Raw genomic sequence first — 26558 nt, 5'->3', positions numbered from 1 at the left:
ACAGAAAGAGTTTCGTTATTGTTACAGAATGATAATCTGTAAACTATTCAGTTGAAACGTTTTTGAAAATACTACTGCAGTAAATCAGAAAAGGTAAAATAACACGATGGTTCGTTCTTTTCTTCAAAATGACTAAGAGAATATCAGCAGTTTTCATAGATAGATACTAGAAAACAGGTGAACGTGTTAGTGTTAATTACACTACAAGCTTAAGACTATAAAAGTGATTAATAATATTCATTTACTTAATGCAAGTACATACTATCGTAATGATGACATCTGCAAAACAAGTTATATATCCACGAAAGTCTAAAATAATCTACTTTCATGTTTAATGTTAAAAACTTTAAACCTAGAAGATAGGATCATCTATATATCTGTCTATCCTTCAGGTAGTCAGTCACAATTTATAGAAACGCTCATTTATTTTTAGTAGAAATTACTTTCAGATTTAGACGAAAAATGCATTTGATTGTAGTAAGTGGCATTAAAAAATGATATGAAATCCTTCATTTATAATACAAGTGGGAATTTTAGGGAAGATAATTGTTAATCCCTTCTAATATACATGTTATGAATAAGAAGTGAGGATAATATTTAGATTAGGGTTAGTCAGTTGGTTTCGAAGTTCTAAATTGCTTGGAGTTAAGATATGGGATCAGATGTGAATAAGCACCGGAACTGTGAACTTTAGAAATGTCCATCTTCTAATTCTCTGGGAAAGTATAAAATAGAATGAAACAATTATTAATTATTTGTGTGGTTTAGCGCTTAAATGTATGGGTGACTTTCATCATCTGCAGTAGTACTGTTCATAGTAAAATCACTTTTTGTATAATTTGGTATGACGTTACATTCCCAATATCCAGACCCAGTAATTCTTCAACAGTTCAACGTCAACTGACAGATACTATCTGAATCATTAGATTTCTTAAAATGCTTTGGTAAGGATGAAAACTTACGAAGGCTTATAAAATCTCACTTTTACTTGAGTCCGCATACATTTAACTTTATTAAGACCATTTAAGTTATTTAACAGACAGTGTCATTCAGTCAGTAAAAATCAGTCTATATCTTTGTATGTTTATCATCATTTTTATATGAGCACCTATGCTTGATCATGTATTAGAGCCTACATACATTTTTCTCTTACTAGCATAATTGTTATTTACTTAGGTTATTTGACGTTTTATTTACTTGTCTACATGTATGTGCTTCTGAAGTTCATTCATTCACATTCACATTTCTGTTCTTATCCGATTCGTGTACATGTGGCTTTATGATCTACGCTGTACAATAACAAATCGTAGTTAACGCTTCATTTTTTTTCTGAAAATTATACACCGTTGAGAGTAACTTAATAAAGGTCATCAGGACGAGTGATGTACGAAGAATAGGTATCAGCTCTAAGAAGTTCCACCACAGATTAATAAAACCAACAGCTCGACTGGAATTCGCAATCCGGAATCTATTGATATGTTCTGAAATATTACCCGAAAAATGCTTGAAATTCATGTGTCGAAGAACCTATGATTAAATTAGTCCCATTAATTAACAGTATGTTTGAAAGTATATTTGGATAAGTAGTCGTTTATGTTCCTCTAAAGTAAAATAAATTTTCCAATGTAAAACAAGCAGTGAAAACATAACTGAAATATTAAGTTTTATAGAAAGTAGATGGACAAACATACCTATCAATACATTTCTTTCGTAGGCTCGTTCAATCGGTTGACGGTTGGTGGAGATACTTACAAATTTTACTACAGATAACTTCTCATGAGCACTGGTATTGGTATCATTTTGTAATGATGAGCTTAAAGAGATGTTATCAGTCAAAATTTCAGTAACTTTGATATCTTGTTTGGATAACTCTGAGGATGATTTATCTGTATTCGCTGAAACTTCCATTTCATTAGTGAATACCTCTGGCACTATGGTTGTTTGATTTAATTTTTGATCAGTGCCTTCAAGTTCCTCAATTTTGTCCAGAATAGTTTCGTTTTTGTTTCCTAAAATTTCTTCCGTTACACCAACGTGCTCTTGCGACTGACTAGGTATTTCGACAATATCGTTTGATTCTAGCATAAACTCAGTATAAAAACTTTCATCTGTTTCAATAGAGTGGTTGGAAGGTATGTGATCATCAGTACTTGGACTTAAAACATCTAGATTATTATCCGTTGTAACCAAAGATAAGATTTCTTCAGTTATCGTATTTAGTAATGGTTGTGATTCACTACTTTCTGTAATAACGATTTCATTTTCATTTTCAAAGTTACTTGATTTGATGTGTAGAGCAGTAATTATTTCTTCATTATCATTCGAGTCGTTTGTTGGAATCTCAACCCTGTAAAGAGAGGAGAAATATAGATGCTGGAAGAATGTTTTATTTCTTGAAATATATTTAACTTATTAGTTGTGTTTAGCTTCAGATAATAAACATAGCTGATAAGTTGATTTACATCTAGGTTTCAAATGATTCAAAGCTCATCATTATGACCAATCTGTAACCTTATATGATTTCGTAAAAATGTGGATATTAGAAAAAAACCTCATCAGACAGTGAATTTGGTCTTATAGCGGTATCCAAAAATCTAAATTCATTCCCATTTCGTATTTTTGGCACTCATATTTTGTTAAGAGTACGGTGTATCCACTAACATACGTAATGCTTCATTAAGTTTCACCATATTCATCAATAATTGTTTGACAATGTTGAATTAAAATCAAGAATCAGATTATCAAAAACTAACATTTAACAACCATTTCGTCAGTACCATTAGTTTTGAGTTGTAAAGGGGAAATAACGTTATCACACTTCGAACGTAAACTAGACTTATATTTCTATTTTATTCATGCTTACTTCATAAAAGCTTCTAAAACTTATCATTGAATCTCTCATTTGTAGCGAAAAATTCCGGAATTAACTATTATAAAGTTTAAATTCCATCGAACTTATATTCCATTAGTATATCTGTGACGACGGACCGCGGGTGAACTCGAGGAAACTGTAGGAGACTCAGAAGGAGGCGAAGATATTCCTTTTGGAAGAATGTTCTAGAATTCCTACGTGTAGCTTCCCGATCGGATAATGCTAATAACCCTCTGTATGCTGATTGGTGGACTGTAATGATAATTTTATTCTTACTAAAAACTATAAATACCCGACAATTTCGTACCATAATTGACAGTGCCTGGGAATAATATTCCTTTGATTAGTCTTCCGTCTTCTCATTGCAACTTGGAAGGGTCCTGGCGTTCTGGTGCTCACGTTATATGCGGTATATCAAGAAAAACCTTCTAGATATAACAATATCTGTCATAACTAAACACAGAATATGAAGTTCACTTTCTCCAGCTAACCTCAAGTCTCTTTCATTAAAAGCAAAAGTAATGTTAATAGAAGCAGATGCTTTTTATAAACCCGTATATCATCATCAGTATATCTAATAGGTATGTCACTCGTAGACTAAATCTACTTATGTCATAAAAAGTTCAGAAAATCTTCATGAATCAATCACCTAGTTTCTGATGGCTACCAAAAGTTATTTTCGTAGAAACATGTTTTCAATAAATTCTTTTCTCATTTCATACTGACTTCATTTACTGATATAATTTCAAAATGGTGAATAGCCTAACATTCCAAATCTCTGAAATGGATTCTTGATATTATTTATTTATAAAATAATGACTCATCACCTTTTGCCTCAGTAGTACATATCATCCACATTTTGAACTCGACTGTTATACTAAGCGTATCAACTACAACGATTTCAAACTAGAAATCTTGCTCACGTCATATATGCGTGATTAATAAACTCTGTTCTTTAGATATAGTCCTTGAAATCACCTCTTGAAACCCATATAAAATGTTTTAGGAGTACATTTAAACATCTTATATTAACCACCGAAGACTTTATTCAAGTAATAAATAATGAGTAATAAATAACGATTTAAGTATCCGATTTGTGTTGAAAACTTTAGGGTGCTAAAATATAAACGTGAATAATGAAAAATAAATAATTTTGACTGTTTCCTTTCATCAGTAATTAACATAATCCAAGTTAACTTAGCATGTGAAAAAGAGCTAATCATTCATAATGTTCTTCACTAATTCTAGAAGATTGTATGTAATGTAGTATTAAGTTGTGAAGTGTCATATAATCTCAAAGGTCATCTTATAAATACAACTTTAGTTTATGGCATTAAATTTCTCTTAAATTATAATACATTCACTTGATTTCGCAGATTTATCTTTGGATATGAAAGAAATATGTTGGGTAAGTATAGCTTTACGTTTACACGGAATGATTGGTGGAAAGCGTTTCGCTTCTTTTCAATGTATTTAGTGGTTAATACTATTTCAATAAATTATGATATATTCAATCAAATGATTCTATTATTTTCTATTCTGATTAAATGATTTCATAATTTATGCCACCGTTTTTTCGAGCTTGAAGTAGTGTCCAATATGTTGTTTTCCTAACCTTCAAGAGACAGTTTATAAGCTGGAATCAAGATCAAGTGAAATCAACTAATGTTTATATTTTCTTGTCGAATGGAAAATCAAACCAAACTTAATATCATTTTCCTAGCATAGTAGTCTCTCCAGTTAACAGTGGTTGAATTTTTCTTCTCATAAGAGCTTGGGTAGTTTTATCAGTGGTAAAGCTTCATAACTGATCATTATTGACTATAATGGGTTGCAAAAATGGTATAACAGTTTATTGTTAATACAACCTCTTTTAAATTATTTTCTTGGGATTTTTGACGAAACACAAAAGTGAAACTATTATATTTTTACTAAACTGCCACACTTTTCTCTACTCATAGTTCTGGTTATTGCATTAGGATTTATGTTGTAGTATTTTTAATGGAGGCAATAATTTATTTTCCACAAAGATTCACATTGACATACACCTGTATTCATATAAATTATAATGAGCGTGAAAACATTTCATTGTTGAGTCTCCAATATGATTATTGTCTTTTTACTTGATCATCTTCTTAGCGATGAGCCAAAACTGATGAACAAAGGTAGACAACATGAGTTGTCTTAACAGTTTGAAAATACTCAAACAAAGGCAAAAGAAGTAGAATGAAATGATCATTCTGGAATAAACTACAAGCCATTAATAAGAATCATTAGAAAAACGGGAGAAACCCATTGCAAAATTAGGGAACAATCAGGATACACTTGGTATTGTTTGTTTGAATCTTCACATTGATGTTTAGGACTGTAATTGATCAGTCACATATTGGCATATGTGCATACTGTGCGTAAATAGGACGAAACGCGCATCCTAGCCACTATCCATATTTGCATATAATGCTTGTGAATTAAGGCTATATCGAAACAGTACGCACAGTATGTACATATGCTAATAAGTGACTGATCAATTGCAGTCCTAAACATCAATGTGAAGATTCAAACAAACAATACCAGGTGGATTTAAACTCCACCCCATTTCACAAGCAAGTAGCTATCAGGACTCAGCAGCCAAGTGGATAACGCGATGTCCTTTGAAGCGAATGGTACTGAGTTAGAGCCCTAGAGGAAACATCAACTCTGAGGTGCATGTACATCCAGCTGACGAGTCCCAAATAGGACGAAACGCGCATCCTGGATTCCACTGCTAGCCACTATCCATCTTTGCATATAACAATTAAGATAATTCAACGAAGAAAACTTTTCTTACGATGATGTCCTTTTTATTCAAGCTATACAGTTTTACCCGAGGTTATCAAGTTTAATGTGAAGGATAATTCGCCACTTGATGAATGTGTAAAAGTAAAGGAAAAAGTGAAGAAGAAACAAATGAGTGATGATAACGTCTAAGACAAAATGTGGTGATTACTAGGACTAATATAAGATGAGAAAATGAAGGTATCATTTTTGAATACTGATCAAGGTTGAAATGACTATTATTTATTTATTATTAGATTCGTGTATATTAAATAACTACAAATACGACCGAATGGTTATCGGTGAATTATATTGTTGAGAAGAATATCTTCACTACAACTTATTGATGCCACTTTCTGAAGTATTTAATTACAATAATCCATTAAATAACTTACTGATTTTGGTTTAATGGTTCTAACTGAGTTTCTTCGTCAGCTGAAATTTAAATAAAAAGTTTAAACATAGTTTGCTTTATATTGATGAAATATATTTCTCAATATCATTTAATATAATACTTGATAGTAGGCTGTATCCTTTTAAATAGAAGAAATAAGTCTTAATTACTTTTTATGTTAACAAACCAGTTAAATGAACCGTTATTATTTGGCGATGTGAGAACTGAAGTTCAACAATTTAAGTATTTAATTTTCAAACACCAAGTGGTCAGTTTAGAACATTTGATAGTTTCTTATATTGATGGTATTCAGATATTTTCAAACAAATGCATAAATTTACACTCAGTCAATCGTTCACATTGGTTTCATTTGCAACAAACTACTTGTAATTGAGAAAATTGACGAAATGCAGCTCAGATAATACTGTAAGAAAGGTTTATTCTGAATTTAGATCGTTATTATTACATTGACCAACTGAAGTCCCAAATACCGGTAACAGAAAAACAAAAATTTCTTCTAATAACTTAAAACTTGTTAAACAGGTCAAAGTTCGTCTGGACTCAATGGCTTAGTGGATAATCCGTTGATGTTTAAAGCAACAGATGACATGTTCGGATCTCACTGTGAACATCAACAGCTGGAAGCCAATTTGCCTATCTGACGAGTCCCAAATAGGACGAAACACCTGTTATAAATTCCATTGCTAGTCATAGTTTAACTAAAAGTATGTAATCAGAGGGTAATATATGTAGATTTGCCAAGGACTTAGTCCTGAGTAACAACAGCAGAGAAGTACAAACTATTGCTAGCTACCTTGAGAAGTGAGGACCAAGAGAACAGTCGGATTTTTCACATTATCTATTACGGGGACCAAAAGCTTTTTCTGTGGTCCTCCCTCTAGGTTATTCGTGAAATGCTGGTTAAAGAACCAAATGGTACCTGAAAGAATATAGTAAGCTATGAGAGTTCTAATCTTCCGAGATTAACTGTTTGTGTACGTTTTCTTAAAAGATAGATTACACAACGCAGTAATCAAGATATATCTATTATGTTTAATGTATAAATTGCTTACTTCTTTGATCATACACTCTCAAGTACCTGACTTACTAGGAAGATGCTGCTCTGTTGTTCGAATCTGGAATCATATTTTTACTAAATTCCAATTGCTTAGACATTATCACACATAGTGCAGGTAGAAAATAGTAAGGCTTCTCTAAATCTAAGCCATTTACGACTTACTGAACAATGAGGGGATACAATGTACTATCTTTATGGTTTCAAACCAGAAGTCAGGTTAGAACAACTTGTTCTATCTGACAGTTTCTCATTGATTTCACCAGTAATGATACTTTAAAAACAACCCTAAACAAAATATATACTTATAGTTTCGAAATTATTTCATATCGATCTTGGTTTTCTTTTGTGGTGTTCCAATTGCAATCTGGCTGTGAAATGTGTCTCTGCTAGCAGCCATACCTTATGGCCATTAAAATTACTCATTGCAAGCTGAAGATGTCTGAGAGCTTTCTGCGTTTGATCATGGTTGGGCTCAAAGGACTACTTACAAGCAGTAATCTAACCGTATAATATATACATATTTAAGGTTTATCAGCATGCATTTGAACATAATGAAGTTGGGAATTTTAATAGTTCTACTATTTTGAAAGATAGGCTTAAATATCATGATCATATTCTATATATGCCAACCTTTTGGTTACCATAACTTTAAAAGAAGTACGGGTAGTTAGTTCATGCTAAAGGTTAGTGAAATGAGAGATAATCAGAATGGGATGGAATCCCAAGGCCCATGACGACTCCTATTTTACAATCTTTAAGGCCCCGAAACTCTGTGTATTGATATATTACCAAGAATTACTCGGAACAGCATTCACCAATAATTCCACTGTAGCTTTCTGCTGTATTCTTTACATCAACAAGGCGAATAATAGAAATGAATGAAATCTATCTTGACTGTGTTATTATTTGAGTTGTATCTCTTAGTGTATATTACTTTATTTATCAATTTGCTAAATGTATGGTTTCTGTCCTTTTTTCCATCATAACGGTTTAATTTGATTGTTTTATGGTTCATTTCTTGGTATCCTATTGTACATAGTGATTTACATGTTATTTCTAATTAAATTGAATAAAACAATAAACTCTCACCCGAAGAATTGTATAATTCTATTGAATTAAAATCTATTTCTTCTGTAACTTTATCTTGTTCACCTACTTCATCTTCTTTTCCTTCGTATTCTAAAGTATTTGTAACTTCACTAGATTCAGACGTTTCCACATCATTACTATCATCATTTTTGATGGAAGCAGTCTAAAATGAAATAAAAATTATAAATTACATTTTTTTATAAAATAACAAAATCTAAATAGATGTCAATGCCAAGGTTGAACTTGATACTTTCACATAAATTGAGTAATGAGTACAAAGATAATGGTAAACATATTTTTTTGTTATATCCGAATGAGTAGAAAAATTGTATTTCCGGGGTTTCGTGACTTAATGTAGGCCACTTCAGGGTAAATAAATAACTTAATTAAATCAACACAAGTATGTTCCCTTTGTATTATTTATATTTATGTTAATTTAATTTGTTTGTTTTGTTTATTCTGAAGAAGTGGCTTGCATCAAGTCACGAAACGTCGGAAATACAATTTCTCCATTCATTGGGATATAACAAAATATTATATTTATTATTAACAGAATCCAATAACTGAGGAAACATAAAAACCTGATTTTACTCAGATCCTTATAAATTATTATGGAGGATATTATCAATGCACAGAGAGAGTACATTTATACGCAAAGCCATAAAGATGTACGTTACAAAAGTACTTTGTACAATTAATCCAAACTTGAAATCATCATGTAAATATTACTTGATTATTTTTAGAGAGAAATCTGATATTTTTGTTGTATATTCTATTTCATAAATGTGTAAATGCTTCATTAAAGTTTTTAAAATACCTTTATATATGAGTGAAACAACTCTATTTTTTTAATTAAGCAACACTGTAGAATGATGAGTTTATTACATAACATATTAAGTGTTCACAGAAATACACCACCATCAATCATTAAATGGAAGTTAGTAACAAACTAAATTTTGATGTTTCTTTTAGAACTATGATACTGGATTTTCATTAACTAATGAATTACTGAATAGTTTTGTTCATATAATATTAAATTGGTTTTATTACGCTCGTAGATGTACATTGAAATGAGTCCATTAGTTATTTATTTCTCACCTAAGAGTTTTTCTTCGGTATTCCAAGCAAAATAGAAAAAACGTTTGCTGTATAAAATGATATTCAGCTAATGATATTAGAAATTAGTTTTTTCGAACTACATTGTACAAACTGACTTCAGAAGATTACTCGCATAACATAAGGATATATATGTATACTAATTATCACAATATATCTACGCTTTCACTTAGAATAAACCATCTGATTTTAAGATTTTATGGTTGAAATACTATAAACAGACAGCTGTATGTCTCATTATTATGATTCTTTAAAGAAATTTCAGTCACTTAATTTTCTATAAGGTCTTGTATGTATTTGAATTCTTTAACATATCTCCATAAAATAAAATAATCAAAGTTAAAAATCTTCTAAATAACATAACGAACTTTGCGGTTCGATATTCTTCATCCCCAAAGAAAACTTATACTTCTTTTAAGTATAACATTTAAACCTTTCAATATTACTCATGGTAATATGTCCATTACATTACACAGCATAAACTTAATAGTTGGTATTATTGACATTTATCAAAGTAGCAAGTTTGAGAATTGTGAAAATTTCATTGATCCATAAAACATTATACAAAAGATGTTACTAAGATAGTAGATACTTATAACATACTTTACTGACAATGTAATAGATATGAAATAACAGAACGGTAATTAGTTATTGTTTCAGATTCAGTAAATATTCTTTTAATAGTTGAATTCATCAGTCGATTAAAGCTAGATCACCATGAAAGACCTGAAAGCACTGGACGGCCGTTTCGTCCTAGTATAGGACTCTTCAGAAGTGTGAAGCCAATTTCCCGCCTGTCGAGATTCGAACCCGGGACCTATCAGTCTCGCGCGCGATCGCTTAACACCTAGACCACTAAGTCAGCATCCAATGGTGCTAATGTCTAACTTCAACCAATCCACGAAATCAAGCCACCGTCCATCATTGTCTTCAGTGAGTAGCTACTTCACAACAGAACTGGTTGAACTCAAGTGGTCACAGCTTCTCACTAGAACTCCTTTGTTCAGATATAGGCTCATTTATCTGAAATAACTTTTTTCAATGAATGAATAAGTTTATATCGTCTGAACTTAATTTATTTCAAGAGATAGGGAGACGAATTAATGAAATAAAAAACATTAAACTCAAGTCAGACTAAATACTTAACCTTTGGTTGTCGATTTTGTTTAATTACTACAATCCTGACCAGATCAATATTGGAAAAACAGTCTGTTTTAAGCCAACCTATGGATTACAAAGTCTAAATCAGTTAGCAACTGTTTATACTGAATTGTTGTTATACGATATTCAATTAAAATGTTTCCTTTCTGACTTCTTGCAGCTTGCCGTGTTGTAGCAATTATTTGTTACAATTATATATCCAACATATGATTATAATCTATTTTTCATTTACAGAATTGTAGAGCCCTAGACAGTATCAATGTATGTCATCATTTAGAATCATTCTATTTCTCTCTCATAATACATCACTCCTTAAATATAAAAATATGTAGGCACCTGTAGATGACTCCGCAGTATCATGAATTGACTAAAGTTATAAATGTTAATCATTAGATTCTAGATTGAAAATAAACACTTGCTGCAAGACCTGAATGTCCCATGTTCGACATCCTGGTAGGGTAATAATTGCGCATTGTTGAGAAGTCCCATATTAGCATGAAAAACATCTGCATAGTACTCTTTGATTTTCAACGGTTATTTAAGATCATTATGTAATACAAACTATAAAATAAACTCTATTAGTTATTAGTTTATAATGTAATTTGTAATGAATTTTCACAGAATTTCACCACTACCCACCCACCCCCCTCAAAAAAGAAAGGGATCATGTTATGTAATTTAATCATACTAGGATCATTAAATCAAAGATATAACTATTCATAATAAATAATAATAAATTCTAACTTACTTTAACATACCAACAGCTGAGAATTAGTATAAGTATACTTATTATTACAATCAATTTTTTATTCATTATTCCAAGTGAATCATTTATTATTATTATTATTATTATATTTTTTTAACAAAGGTATCTAAATTAATTCCTATGAGTTAAGTCCATTCGATTGAAAGGCATATCAACCAAAACAGTATTAAAAATTTATTAACCGGCGTTTTATGTGATGTGAAATTTTAATTTAATCAATTAAAAATGACCAATTTGTTTATATTAATTATTATTATTATTATTATTATTATTATTATTATTATTATTATTATTATTATTATGAGATTATATGAAAATATTGAATATGTCAATTGTCGCCTTATTTACACATTTTCATTTATATGTTATTTAGGAATATTATAGTAAATGAATTTGTTTGAAACTATATATATATATGTAATTCCAGTAAAACAATATTCATTTGGAAGATGGTACATTAATTAATTCTGTAATATGTTTATACCTATTATTATAATTAATGATTTAGAAAAGTTAACAACTTATACTACTACTTAATTTATGTAGTACTTTTATTTATTATAATTCATTATTAATTTGCCATGTAAATATACATTCCTGACTTTTGATCTGATTGGGTTGATATCTTTTGATTATAAAGATGCTACAGATAAAATCGTTGTCAAATCCTAAATATCCGTGCTATATCTAACCAAATTAAATTGAATTTATTCCTGTTAATGAAATTGATCTCAATTATAACCAAATTATGATACCATAATGACTTACACAGAATTTCTTCTACAGTCTAGCTGAGAATAATGATATTTTTAACTTTAAAGATTTGTTCGATGATAGTAAACATAATTAACTATTGATTGATGAAATATTGGAATAAGGTACGAGGTTGTTCACATATTTTAACTCATCAAGATGACTTGTATAGAAAAAATAATCGGATCATTAAGGATTCTATTCCTCTTAGCATAAGTAAATCTAGGATAAAAATGGTGAGCAGTAATGCTACATAGAACTCATAATTACAGCATGATTACAGGATCACACTGTATAGTATCTTAAATGACTCGGAAATTATCTTTTGTGATATCAGAGATATCCCTTCCTATTGGCATTTCGGCTCCAATAAAAGTACTCTGTCTTGGGATCCAGAAATTTAAAGAGCTTAGTGAGAGACGTCTTGTTGCATACTCACTTGCTTACTTACCCACTTACTAACACCTGTTACTCCCAGCATTCTCCAACCCACTCTGTCCTGGGCCTTCCTTTCTACTTCAATCCAATTGTCGTTCATTCTTCTCATATCTGTCCCCATTTCTCGACGTAATGTGTTCTTTGGTCTCCCTCTCCTCCATTGGCCATGTGGATTGCGAATGAGGTCTTGTCTTGTGATGCAGTTGGGTGCTTTCCTCAATTTGTTTCCTATCCACCTCCAGTGCTTCTTCCTGCAATGAAACTTGACTTGTTCTCTCCCACAGTAGGTTGTTGCTGATAGTGCCCGGCCAACGGATCCGAAGTATTTTGCGTAGACATCTGTTAATAAACACTTGTATTTTCTGGATGATGGCTTTCGTAGTTCTCCAGGTTTCCGCCCCATACAGTAGAACTGTCTTGGCATTTGTATCGAAAATTCTGACCTTGGTGTTGGTTGACAGTTGTTTTGAGTTCCAGATGTTCACCACTTGTAGATATGCTGCTCTTGCTTTGCCTATTCGCGCCTTCACATCTGCATCAGATCAACTGTGCTCATCAATGTTGCTGCCGAGGTATGCAAAGGTTTTTACATCCTCCAAAGCTTCTCCGTCAAGTGTAATTTGATTGGTGCATGTTGTGTTGTATCGGAGAATCCTGCTTTTCCCTTTGTGTATGTTGAGACCTACTTCTGTTGAGGCTGCTGCTACATTGGTCGTCTTCTTCTGCACTTGCTTTTGCGTGTGCGATAGAAGAGCCATATCATCTGTGAAGTTTAGATCGTCAAACTGCATCCTAGTTGTCCAGTGTATCCCATGCTTCTCCCCAGATGTTGACATCTTCATAATCCATTCGATCCGTAGTGTTGCGATTTGGTCTGTACAGGATCTATCCTTATGGAATCCAACCTGTTGGTCTCGAAGATGGGTGTCTACGGAGTTCCTCATTCTGTTTAAAAATACCCTGTTGACGACTTTTCCTGGTATTGAAAGGAGAGTGATGCCTCTTTAGTTCTCACACTTGCTGATATAGCGTTTCTTCGGTAGCTTGATCATGTATCCTTCTTTCCAATCTACTAGTACTTGTTCCTCATCCCATATCTTGCTAAAGAGAATGTGGATTATTTTTGCAGTTACTGCTACGTCTGCTTTCAGTGTCTCTGCTGAAATGTCAGTTAAACCCGCTTCTTTGCAGATCTTGATTTGTCTGATAGTCATGATGATCTCTTCAATTGTTGGCAATCCAATATCGATTGGGAGGTCTGTGGGTGCTGCATCGACGTTGGGGAGTTTAGTGGGGCTGGTCGACTCAAGAGTTCCTCGAAGTGCTCTACCCACCTGTTTCGCTGTTATGCAATGTCGGTGACTATATTGCTTTTCTTGCTTTTCACTGGTCGTTCTGATTTACGATAATTTCCAGAGAGTTTCTTTGTCGTGTCATACAGTTGTCTCATGTTTCCTTCTCTTTCAGCCTTTCTGCCGTCGTTGCTAAATCTTCCACATATTTACGTTTGTCGGTTCTGATGCTCCTCTTCACTTGCTTGTTTACTTCTGTGTATTCGGTTTGGGCCTTGGTTTTTCCGTTTATGTGCGGCTGGTATTGATTACTGTCCTCCTGTTCCTCCTTTCTTGAATCTTATCCAGTATATCAACAGTGATTCATTCCTTGTGATGGTGCTTCTTGTGACCCAGGACCTCATGACATGTTGAAGTGATTGCCTCTTTGATCCCCTTCCAGTTGCTCTCCACAGTAGTTCCTTCTCCATTGAGTAGATCATGAAAGGTCTGGAACTTATTGCTGAGGGCTATCTTGAACTTGTTGGGTTTGTCGAAATCCCGAAGAAAAGCCGTATTAAACTTTTGTGATGTGGTCCGCCTCGTTGTCCAGTGCTTCTTGAGTTTCAATTTCATCTTGGCGACCAGCAAGTGACGATCTGGCACGATGTCAGCTCATCTCTTTGTTCTCACATCCTTCATCATCCTCCTGAACTTTCTGTTGATGCAGATATGGTCGATTTGCTCCTGTGTAGTGTGATCCGGTGGAGTCTGTAAGATCCATTTTGAATGCCTTGTGTGTTTGTGAAAATCCCTCCATGTATATACTTGCACTTTGTTCCTATTGATCTTCTTAGTTGTACATTGTTAACTTTTGGATTACATTTGAATTGTTAATATTTGTATTTTATTATAGTTTTTGTTTTTACCACACCTTCACTAATTCCCCATGTTTCTTCCCGAACTGCACTTATGTTGTTTTACTTTATACTAAGTCTGAGCGGCAGCCATTTTGGTTGGTTCCTGCTTTTGATTGCTTGACCTGTGTTGACTGGAATTGTGCATTTTGGTTGTGAATTGAAGCACTCTTCCAGAATTGAAAACACTCTGTGTTATAGAGCGACCAATTATTACCTTTTGAACGAATCTGTACGTGATCTATCCAGACAGGATAGAATAACATTTATTTGTGGTGATTGGTAATTTTCTTGCATTCTTTATCAACTTTCTTATTTATTGTAGTTTAGATTTGATCAATTAAACAATTATTGGTTGGATAGCTGTGTGGTTATATTTGTTTAGGTAATAATGTATACTTAAATTTATGATAAATTATAGAACCGCTATCTTACCCAATTACCTTGTTTTGGTTTCAAACGGGCGAGGGCGCGTATCCAACTTATCCAGGCAGCTGTCCAGCAGTCCAAACGTGGTTTGGATCCTACAGAGTCCATGTGGCTTAATGTTTGCGTTTATGTGGGAATATAGTTCCGCCTATGACCAGATTATTGAAGACACATGGGTTCGCAAATCTCTCATCATTTTCGTTCCTTTCTCCTAGTCCATGTCGCTCAACTATTTCTTCATACCTGGTGGTGTCCATCCCAACCTTGGCATTTAGGTCCCCTGTCGGAATGCTCAAGCCCTTTGTTGGGCATTTCTCGACAATTGCCTGCAGCCTATCGTAGAATTGACCTTTAACGTCTTTATTGTAGTCGTTGGTAGGCGCATAGCATTGGATGACTTTCGTTGTAATGCCGTCTTTCTTTGTTTTGAAGGAGGCTCTGATGATCCTGGTTCCATGAGACTCCCAACCTATAAGTGCATTTCTGCTTGGTTGAAAAGCATCAGTGTAACTCTTTGTGTATGTGGAGCATTTTCTTCTTCATTGCCGGAGTATAACAGCAATTCCACTGAAGCTAGTCTTTGTTGTCCAACCAGCTTCCAATGTGTTTCACTGAATCCAAGTACCTTCGGGTCATGTATTTTCATTTCTTCTGCAGTTTGTATGACTCTCCCGGTCTCCTACATTGTACGGGCATCCTATGTATCTAAATCGATAGCTTCCTTGGTTGTCAGAAGGGTCATCGGCCTCGTGACTTCCGAAGGAACTCGGCTTTCATCATGAGGCGTCATAACTCCTCTAAATGAAGGCTTTGTGACTCCCATGGCAAAGTTTAAATGGTCTGAATTGCTTTTTCTGATTAGTGTGTAGTGAAGAGAACGCGATTGGTATGATGGAAAAAATTATTATTATAACCAACTGTACCAGTGGTTGTTCTACTGTACCTGTTTGTTTAAGTGTACCAAAAAACTCTCTTCCGTTTTTTGAGACCTTGCACGAACTCTCGTACGCTCAGTAGTCTCTCTTGTAGATTTTGGCACGATTTCGGTATTATTTCGATACCACGAGGTCGCCAACAAATACATCATAACAACAACCCTCAACTGCTTTCTGATGTTCACCCTACGAGGAATCTAACCTGGTAACTGGCACATAGTCTATCGGCATTGGTGATTATAGTCAACCGTGACCCAACGACTACTACAAGCGCTTTTAAATGAATTGGTTTTCTATGGGATGGGGTCGCTAACCCACGTTCAGCCCTCCTACTTCATCCGGACTCGGGACCGGCAGTAGCCAGTGTTTCAGGCGGAGCTAGAGAGGTATTGTCGATGAATGCTGATGTGTATGGAAACTTTTTCGTGTACACATTCCCCGTATTTCTTTGTTTTTTTTCATAGATAACGACCTTGTATTTCACTCTGAATTCACCTACAATACATTCATCACCGAGTTTGTTGTCAATTATTGGTTTTATATTATCTAAGGTTGTGAATTTTGACCAAACCCTTAACGTCACTGAGATTTCAACAATTGTTTCTTTTTTGTTTCGTTTAATTTTATATTCTGACTGCTGAATTCTTGATCAATTGTATTCTTGATCGTCTCGGTTCTTTTATCACTGATTTGGCCTATTCATAAAATATATAAGGTTCTTAAATTTCGGTGCAATAGGATATTTATGTTATTCCGTGCCGAAATAAACTACATCTGGGAGGAAATCAAAGTGAGGTAAAACACGAAAGGATTCGCACAAAACCTAATGCAGATTAGGTGTAAAAATATCGAAAATATCAAAAAACGGGTAAAACCGTTTTGCAGGTATAATCTACACCGTATCGTTGTAAACATATGTGGATTTAAACATCTTTCTCACGGAGTGATCGCTAACACCTGCATAAGCATGACCTTGTCTTGTAGTGGCTCAGCTTCGTTAATCAATCGCCTTCGTAACTGCTATTATATAAATTCCAACAGTGTTTGAAATCAAAAGGCAATGACAAGCAGCAACTACAGTTTGTTTGCGGATAGCTCAGACCACAGATCTACTAGCGCATCGGGCGGATTTGAAGCGGAGTGGCGATTAAGTATATGTGAGCAAATACAGAGGCAAATTTGTAGTCAAATCGAATAAAGGCAGAGCAAGGCAAGGGATATTAATAGGATTCAAGTACGTCTACAAATGAGGAAGAGAATTATTTATTGAGCGATATTTAAGCTGTCAACATTTAAGTTAGAGAAATATGTGCGTAGGCTACCCTACGATCAAGCGTAAAAGTTTATACAGACAAAATAGTGAGCACAATAGCAAAAAGAAAAAAAGATACTACTGCCTGAATAACGTAGTCTGTTCGATAAGTCAATAAAAGAACCTAATAAAAATGAACCACAATTGACATTGATCGTCGGAGTGTTGCCATAACTCTACTGGCACCTAAATTTCTTCTTAATAGACTAGTAAAAACTGAAGAAATCCAGGAAGATATTGAAAGACCTAGTTATTTGTTAGTATGCACTTACTAATAGTAATACGATATCTTATGTGCTCCTCAGAATAGAAAGCTATCAACAGGGTATTCAGCAAAGACAAGCTACTTGGTTTTGAACCCCTTGTTTATCAGTTCACAAGGTCCATATGATTTTATAAGGGGGAAAAGTGAGCTGAGACAGTAGGTAATGTACAAACCTACATAATGTAAGTGTCCGAAACTAATGTGTGACATTTCAGTAATATTAGAAACACCACTGATGGCACCACGCCACATTTCTTCACCGGATCACGTTTCAATACACCAAGGGACTCATCTCTGATAACTATCCAGTCTAAATGTTATACTGGACGATGCATCTAACATTAGTTCAAATATATATTTCCACTCAAATATCCTCAGCTTACTTAATAATTGGTTTTGAAATCACTTCGTTAAAAGACACTTCGGTGATGGTGTAGCGGTAAGTAAATACCCAAAATAAATAGCTCTGTAAGTTTTCGACATTGGATGCTGACAAGATGTTTTAGTGGACTCATCTAGCTGAAGGCGCTCGGTCATGCATCCGCACCAGATCACGTGTGGTAACGCCGTGCTCAACATCTACCGCAGTCGCTAGCCAGATTAGATCAGAGAATTCCGATATATTGGTTATCGCCAAATATACTCTTCCGATCTCCTCGACTCTGTCTTTTGATTTCTCTGGGTAGGAACGAAATATATTAGGTGTTACTGGTAAAAGCGTTGTCAAACACTGAATACCTGTGACATCCTCATTGGTGAGACCGACGTGATCTGGTACGCCTAATTGCAACTGTGAGTCTGTTCCTTTTTGGGATTTTTTTATATATCACTGCCTTATTTCTTATTTTTTAAACATTGTGATTTTTTTCGTGCTTTCTTCTTGGATATATATATATTTCCCCTCGTTCATTATCGTACTTCATATTTCATCATGACTGAACAGACACCCAAAGTACTCCAGAAATTGCAGAAAACCCTGCAATTTTCCCAACACGAAACCGAGTGACTCGAAAAACAACTCGGGAAACTTCCAAGCCGGCACGCGTTAACGGCAACCGTAGCCGGCGAACATAGCCGTCTGTTATACGTCACAGATGTGACAACGAGAGTTCGCTACCTCGTCGACACTGGCGCAGAAGTTAGCGTTCTCCCAGCGAATTCCAACGACCGTCTTCACGAATCGACCCTAAACTTACAGGCGGCAAACGGAAAACCGATCGCTACGTATGGCAAAAGGTACGTTTACCTTAACGTGGGTTTACGCAAACCCATTCACTGGATCTTCGTTGTTGCAGACGTTTCTATGCCAATTATTGGTATAGACCTTCTACAACACCATAGTCTGATCATCGATACGCGCAAACGGAGGCTAGTAGACGGAAACACTAATTTGTCCGTTTGCGTAACTTCCTTTTCTGGTTTCAAATTATCCCCAGTCACAATTAAACATAGGATAGACCCACTCTATCAACCACTACTCGATAAGTATCCTGGGATACAACAAACGCAACCGAGATTACCGTGTGTAACCAGCAATGTTACACATCACATCACGACTACAGGACCACCAGTATTTTCTAAAGCACGACGACTAGCTCCCGAAAAGCTAAGGTTAGCGAAAAACGAATTCGATCACATGATAGACTTAGGGATCATACGACCGTCAAACAGCCCATGGGCATCTCCGTTGCACATGGCCCCCAAAAAGGACAGCAGCGATTGGCGTCCAACTGGTGACTACCGGCGATTGAATGAGAGAACCATTCCTGATCGTTAACCGTTGCCTCACTTCACGATTTGACAGCTACTTTGAAAGATACAACAGTCTTTTAGAATATCGACTTGGTTAAAGCGTGTAACCAAATCCCTATGGCCACTGACGACATACCGAAAACAGCTATCATAACTCCCCTCGGACTTTACGAATTTTTGCGAATGCCCTTCGGTCTAAGAAACGCTGCACAAGCCTTCCAAAGGTTTATAGACGACGTTTTTCGAGGTCTCAACTTCGTACATGCGTATGTTGACGACTATCTAATAGCAAGTCCGGACAGAGAATCGCATCTCAAGCATCTGGATCTTGTTTTCGATCGACTACAAAAACATGGCATTACTGTGAACATTCAGAAATGCCAAATCGGAACTAATTCATTAGACTTCCTAGAACACACTATACATTCGCAAGGCATTCGACCCCTTAGAACCAAAGTTGCCGCCATTCTGGATTACCCAGAACCGATCACGATCAAGCAATTATGAACATTCAACGGCCTTGTAAGTTTCTATAGACGATTCATACCTAAATGCACGCTACTTATGAAACCTCTTACCGACCAACTTCGTGGAAATGCGAAATCCATCACTTTGGATGACACCGCACAAAAAGCATTCTCCACAGTTAAGGAACTGATCGCTAAAGCAACATTGCTCGCACATCAGGACACTGAAGCACCCATTAGTATCGCAGTAGACGCATTGGACTCGGCAATCGGTGGCGTCTAACAACAATGGGTTAACAACTCCTGGCAACCCTTGGCATTTTCTCTAGAAGGTTGCTAGACACCGAATCGAGGTACAGCACATTCGGTAGGGAACTCCTAGCTATGTATTGTGCTGTACGGCATTCTCAACACTATATCAAAGGCCGAGAATTCACCCTTTTTACTGACCATAAACCTCTTACTTTCTCTTTGAGCTCCTCTTCAGACAAGCACTCACCACGTGAGTCTCGACAACCGGACTACATTTCGCAGTTTACTTCAGATATTCAACACATTTCTGGAGCAAACAATGTAGTTGCAGACGCCTTATCTCGCATAACTTCCTGGAACAGTTTCCAGGAAATCGATCTTCTTAAACTCGCCCAGCTTAAAAAAGACACTGATCTTCAGCACGAGTTATCATCTACAACACTCAAACTACGCATCAAACAGATGGGAACGAGTAAGGAAACCTTACTTTGTGACACATCTACAGGTAGGGATCGCCCAATCGTGCCGAAACCTTATCGACGCAACGTCTTTAATACATTGCACAAACTTTCTCATCCAGGTGTTCGTGCAACCATCAAACTTATAGCAAATCGGTTTTGCTGGCCTGGCATGAATAAAGACGTGAGGGAGTGGGCACGCCCCTGTGTAAGCTGCCAGAAATCTAAGGTTATCAGACACAATAAATGTCCCTTAGGCTCGTTTAAAACTCCCGATGCTCGTTTCGACCATGTTCATCTGGATTTGGTAGGACCTTTACCAGATTCAAATGGATACTCTTACCTCTTAACCTGCGTAGACCGTTTCACTCGATGGCCAGAAGCAGTACCTATCAAGGACATCACTGCTGAAACAGTGGCTCGCGCCTTCGTCGAACGATGGGTAGCAAACTTCGGCTGCCCTTCAACCATCACTACAGACCGCGGACGTCAGTTTGAATCTGATCTTTTCCGACGTCTGACCACACTTTTAGGAATCACTCGCTTCCGAACGACCGCCTACCATCCACAAGCGAACGGGTTGGTAGAACGTTTTCACCGACAACTAAAAGCTTCACTACCAGTTGCAAACGTTTCACAGTGGACCGACGCTCTTCCACTTGTCTTACTAGGTATTCGCAATGCTGTGAAAGCTGACATTGGATACACTGCGGCTCAACTCGTTTATGGAACAACACTTCAACTTCCAGGAGAATTCGTGGATCCTTCATCCTCTTCAATGAACATGGATTTAACCTCCTACACGAACAGGCTTAACATGCGTTCAGTTAAACCTGCTTCCACCCGACCACAATCAACCGATGTTTTCGTTCAACCTGACTTACGACATAGTACACACGTTTTCGTTCGTCGAGACTCGCATCCACGGCCATTCGAACCAGCGTACGAAGGACCTTTCAAAGTTCTTCAACGTGAATATAAGTACCATATAGTCGATAAAAACGACACTAACGATAGCACCAGCATCTATCGCCTCAAAGCAGTGTATTTATAAGGAAATCCTATTTACGTCCATTTTCCTTCGATACAATCGAGTGATATGACGCTGACATTCATAATACCTCATCTGACAACCAACACGCACGATGATACTTCGACAGTATCTGAAAATAAACTTATATTACCGCGTTCTGGAAGAAGAGTAAGATTTCCAGAACATTTAAACGACTACAGCACGTAAGGCACTACTCGACATTTCATATTATCTCGATCTTTCTTTTTACGATATATAATATTTTTTAAAAATAGACAATTTTAATATGCTTATATATTTTTATTTTTATTTAAAAAAAACAAAACAAAACATTTTTTAACGCTATTACGTGTGCTTGAGTGTATTTTCCATATTTTCGCCGACATTGTGTTTTTACGCACATACGAGTGTATTTCGACATGCACTTACACTTCCTTTTTTCTTTTCCAGGGCGGCTGGAAAAGAACGATGAAGTTTATGAGGAGTCGAAGTTTTCGTTGTAACTTTTTCCTTTTTTACTATGTTGTACCTCGGTCCCATATAGTAAGGAAAGACGACCAGATGCTGCTAAGCTTAGTAAGCTATCAGAGAAGTGTTTACCAACGACAAACTCGTTGGGTTTAAACTTCTGGCTGGCCACGTCTTAGGGTCGTCACTGCCCCACTAGGGGGGAGTGATCTGTAGCGGTAAATAAATACCCAAAATAAATAGCTCTGTAAGTTTTCGACATTGGATGCTGACAAGATGTTTTAGTGGACTCATCTAGCTGAAGGCGCTCGGTCATGCATCCGCACCAGATCACGTGTGGTAACGCCGTGCTCAACATCTACCGCAGTCGCTAGCCAGATTAGATCAGAGAATTCCGATATATTGGTTATCGCCAAATATACTCTTCCGATCTCCTCGACTCTGTCTTTTGATTTCTCTGGGTAGGAACGAAATATATTAGGTGTTACTGGTAAAAGCGTTGTCAAACACTGAATACCTGTGACATCCTCAATAGTATCATCAAATCCTCTGTAAGCAAGACCACTTCAGTGTGATTTTTTCTGGTTAGAAACTGTTAGTTTCGGAATTTACACCCAAAAGGATTAGTGGTGTCATGTAGTGTTGAATTTTACAAACCAAAGCTCGACGTTTACTTTTATTTCGTTAGTACTAAGGGAAGCAGAATGTGAGCATTATCATACTTTATCCTTTTGTTCGTTAAGACATTTTCTGTCTGAAACGTTTTGTGTTTGTCTATTATTACCGCTAAATTTGTTTGGTACGTTACGTAGCATGCTTAAGGCCAGCATCACCCTAGTCTTGTCTCAAATGTTAGATGATAAGCATTATATACCTTTTTTCCGTTCTTGAATCATAGTAACTTGACTCTAGCCAAGGGCCTTACAATGAAAAAAAGTTGGTGGTTCCTCACTTAAATAAAATTGCAGGTCAGTTGTATATATGGATCTTGTGGATGTGATTCCAACTGTATAGAATATTTATTTGGAACTTGTTGTTTTTAATTTTTGGTCCTCAAAAGCACAAATCAATATTGTCTCTACAAGTTACTGACATACAGAATTATAATTGCTATTAAGGTCAGTTCTGGCCTAAATATATTAACAGCAAACCTATATATTATATATATATATATTGTCTGGCCAGAATAAGGGATTTTGTCAATTTTAATCCAACAAAACTTATGTACTTGAAACCAAGTATTAATTGCCGAATATTTAAGTAGTTTTCTCCGTCTTTGAACTTGACCTGGTGTAAGTAATTTTGTTGAAAATTTCACTAAGGTCAGTTAGCTTGTTATGTACGGATTTACCATTTTAATATCGATTTTGCACGACAAGTAAATTTAATGAAAACAACTCATGGAAAATCGACTGCCCGAATATCTATTGGCGTTCTGAGTAAAACTATTTTAGAAACCGACCACTAGATGAACTTCTAACGAAACCTATAAATTTTGATACCAGTAAACTGTTGGAGAAAAAACTTCCTGGAATGTAGTCATTCACTAAATGCTCTTGGTGATCCATGAAGGCGCATATTTATAATTTATTGTCCATTTCTTTCACCACTCAAAGATATATTTGGTGGTTCTATAAGTTTCTGTCCATACTGATCTCTTTCAACTTATTACGTTTCGTGTTATTAGAGACACAGGCTTCTAATTGTTGTAATTTACCAGTGCATATGCACTGTGAGAAGTATCAAAAATAGTGTGACACTTGAGAGAAATAAGGTAGAAATAAAAAACCAGTCACTTACGTAAACTGTATTCTCAAGGCTCATTATATTTGGGAGAGGGTGCTTTGTTTATTTCAGATATGCTGATTCCCGTGATAATCTTTCTTTTGTGCGGACTGTGATAAATGTCACTAATACCTAAGTATATAAAATTGGAACATTCAAAAAGCCTATCTCATATTGTTAGGGTTATTCACATTTGTTATGTAGATTCAAGGACTAATGTATAACTAAAATTACTGCAACCTAGTTTGACGGTTTAAAATTTTGCCCCTGCTATTAGGCCAAACGTTCATTACTGCTAATTTGAAGCTCAACAGAGTAGCAAGTTTTGGGTTACTAAATATGGAAGTTTTAGACCAGTGATGTAATATTTCAAGTTAGATTAACTGAGTCAGGGTTTTATTTATTTATTTTAACACATAGATATTGGTACAAGGAGGCACCAAATACATATGCGCCACACAAATCTCATTCGATATTTGTGAGGGCTGTGGTACTGCCCGGGTGCCCAAACCGAAGCAGGTGGTTTTCCTAGGAGGCCACGCTCCGAGCCTTCGACCTATAGGTCTGATCCACAAGGCAGTGGGGCGTCGTAAGGAGATGCAGTCCCATGATAGTCGGTGACCAACGATTGGTTCGTACGCCATTTGTTCCCTCAGGATACTGGAGCCCATGTGCACCATTGGTTTGGGATCCGGTTAAAGCGCCGAACATTCGCTTTTCATCCTCTCATCTTCGTAAACAACACCCCCTGAGAGAAGGCAGTTAGTAGGACTTCCTTGGCAGAGGCTAAATACGCGTGGCCATGTGAGAGCATTTCGAGGAGAGCGTACTCTCCCCACTCTCGGCCGTACCAGGGCATTTGGGGGCGAGTCAGGGTTTAAGAAATGATGTAAACTGTGGCGAGAAAAAAACAGTTAAAGTGAAACGAATGTGACCAGATAATTAAAAATACTATTTAAAAAATGTTATCTCACGGCTCCAATCATTTCTCACTGTCACATACTCCTATATTCGTTGTTCTTGCTTATGAATGTTTTCCATGATGCTTCACAAAGCATAAAATATCCTTAATTCTTTTCTGAAAAGTAACTGTGCTGGATTTGATTTTATTGTTGTATCAATTCTTGTTGATTGTTACATCATCTCAGTTTTGTATTATGTGCTGAGTTTACTCTACATTTTCTCTTCAGATATTCGTCTTAAACAAGTACATTCCGACCATTTCAATACCTAATTATCCTTCGCAGTCAGCTTGATAGTACCCAAATTATCTAGGAAACAAGCTAAAACTTCGTTTCAAGTTGTGACATACATTTTTGGACTACCTGGCAATCAAAGGATCTGTTTATAATGACCAAAAGTATTCGAAGTAAATCAAAAAGACGGTTTCGTGCGATTAGACGTAGACGTAGCTTTAAGAAAATCAAGGATCAGTTAATAAAATCTACCAAGAAAAGTGAAGAAAATTCAGTCTCTTCCGAACAGTTGGTTGACTCAACTTCAAATCACATGGATAGTAAGATTACAATATGCTTTATTTGAACGTTCTAGTTGTTCCCAAAAGCTTGCCAAAAATACTGTGTAATGAACATGGAACCTACCCAGTGTGGCTAAGTAAAAAAGAACGCAAAAGACAAATAAAAATGAAAAGACAACAGAAAAAACGGTGTCGTCCTAAAAAAGTGTAAACTACATTAAGAATGTGATAGCGTTTTCGTAATCTTATTAGTCTTCTGAAATCACAACTGTATGTCAGCAGGTTTGCAACTAGGAGTAAGGTTTCGCGTGTCATTCACCGCTCTTTCAGGCCAATACACCATTAATAAAGTGAGCTTAAAGAAGTATATTATTGTGGGGCAAAAACGGTTGATTAAATATATAGTCATCAAAAGGAAAGAGATACAAATCTCAAGACAACCAGAATGAATCATTATTTCTGAAGGAAGTGGCAACTCACTGCTATCATCAAGGTGACAGTTTTTCCCTTTCAACCTGAAAAAATTACCCCAAATCTATTGCATACCAATATGTAGATAGGTTTTTCTATAAAACACCTGCACTCAAAATTATCTAATTCACTCAACATTTTCCACGCCAAAATGACGACAACGAGGAAGCAAATATAGTGACTACACTTAGTAAACATGCGAGAATTGATTGAAAGTCACAATTTTGTACATGAGCCAGTTTAAGGTGAATTTCTGACACTAAAATCAGGTTATTAAACCGTAAAAACTAGCTTCTCCCTAACTATAAAAACCAAATTATGAATGAAATGCTCCATTTAAAGCAATTCATCAAATCGCATACATATCACTTTAACTAGGAAGACAGTTAACTAGCCCGCAATATGACCCGTGACAACTAAATCTTAACTAAAAACATTTATAGTACATAAATTCTGACAATATGGCACCAACAATGCTTCATTACCAATAAATTGGTATTGTGGAGGTATTAGTAAGATTCAAGACCCATAAGGTACACTTTTAATAATCGTAGAAACTTTTTTTGGAAAGATGTCGACTGATTTAATAACTGACATAATGTTATTGTTCACAATTAATTGCCATCATACTTATAACCTGCACTGTATTATGACTTATTAAACGTGATAAACAAAACTAATAAATACTAAATCAGTCACAATAGAACCTGGTATGTATGTACATTGACCCAAGTTCCCACATCCCGTTAGCACATAGAGATGAAATTGTCAGGTCAGATCCCGTA

The 26558-nt window shown here is 35.6% G+C and overlaps 2 protein-coding genes across 2 annotated transcripts in view; one reads left to right on the top strand and one right to left on the bottom strand.

Annotated features, from left to right (window-relative positions):
* The window catches only part of TFPI2 (Tissue factor pathway inhibitor 2), a 41366-nt gene extending 29869 nt beyond the window's left edge, over positions 1 to 11497 (bottom strand). Inside the window, exons 1-4 of the mRNA XM_051208878.1 lie at positions 11273 to 11497; positions 8248 to 8410; positions 6082 to 6121; positions 1692 to 2347 (exon numbers count right to left, since the gene is read on the bottom strand). Coding sequence (XP_051074283.1) covers positions 1692 to 2347; positions 6082 to 6121; positions 8248 to 8410; positions 11273 to 11338 — 925 coding nt within the window. The 5' untranslated portion in view covers positions 11339 to 11497. The remainder of the gene's footprint in view (positions 1 to 1691; positions 2348 to 6081; positions 6122 to 8247; positions 8411 to 11272) is intronic.
* Positions 11498 to 22834: 11337 nt separating this feature from the next.
* MS3_00001421 (uncharacterized protein) lies at positions 22835 to 26159 on the top strand. The gene is made up of 4 exons (XM_051208877.1): positions 22835 to 22976; positions 23009 to 23158; positions 25016 to 25341; positions 25377 to 26159. Exons 3-4 carry the CDS (start codon positions 25176 to 25178, stop codon positions 25511 to 25513), a joined length of 303 nt encoding a protein of 100 aa, XP_051074282.1. The 5' UTR covers positions 22835 to 22976; positions 23009 to 23158; positions 25016 to 25175; the 3' UTR covers positions 25514 to 26159.
* Positions 26160 to 26558: the final 399 nt, after the last annotated feature.

The sequence above is a fragment of the Schistosoma haematobium genome, chromosome 1, assembly GCF_000699445.3.
Source record: "Schistosoma haematobium chromosome 1, whole genome shotgun sequence".
Taxonomy (NCBI): Eukaryota; Metazoa; Platyhelminthes; class Trematoda; order Strigeidida; family Schistosomatidae; genus Schistosoma; species Schistosoma haematobium.
The sequence above is the reverse complement of the archived record's forward strand: the minus strand, read 5'-3'. Positions and strand labels throughout refer to the sequence as shown.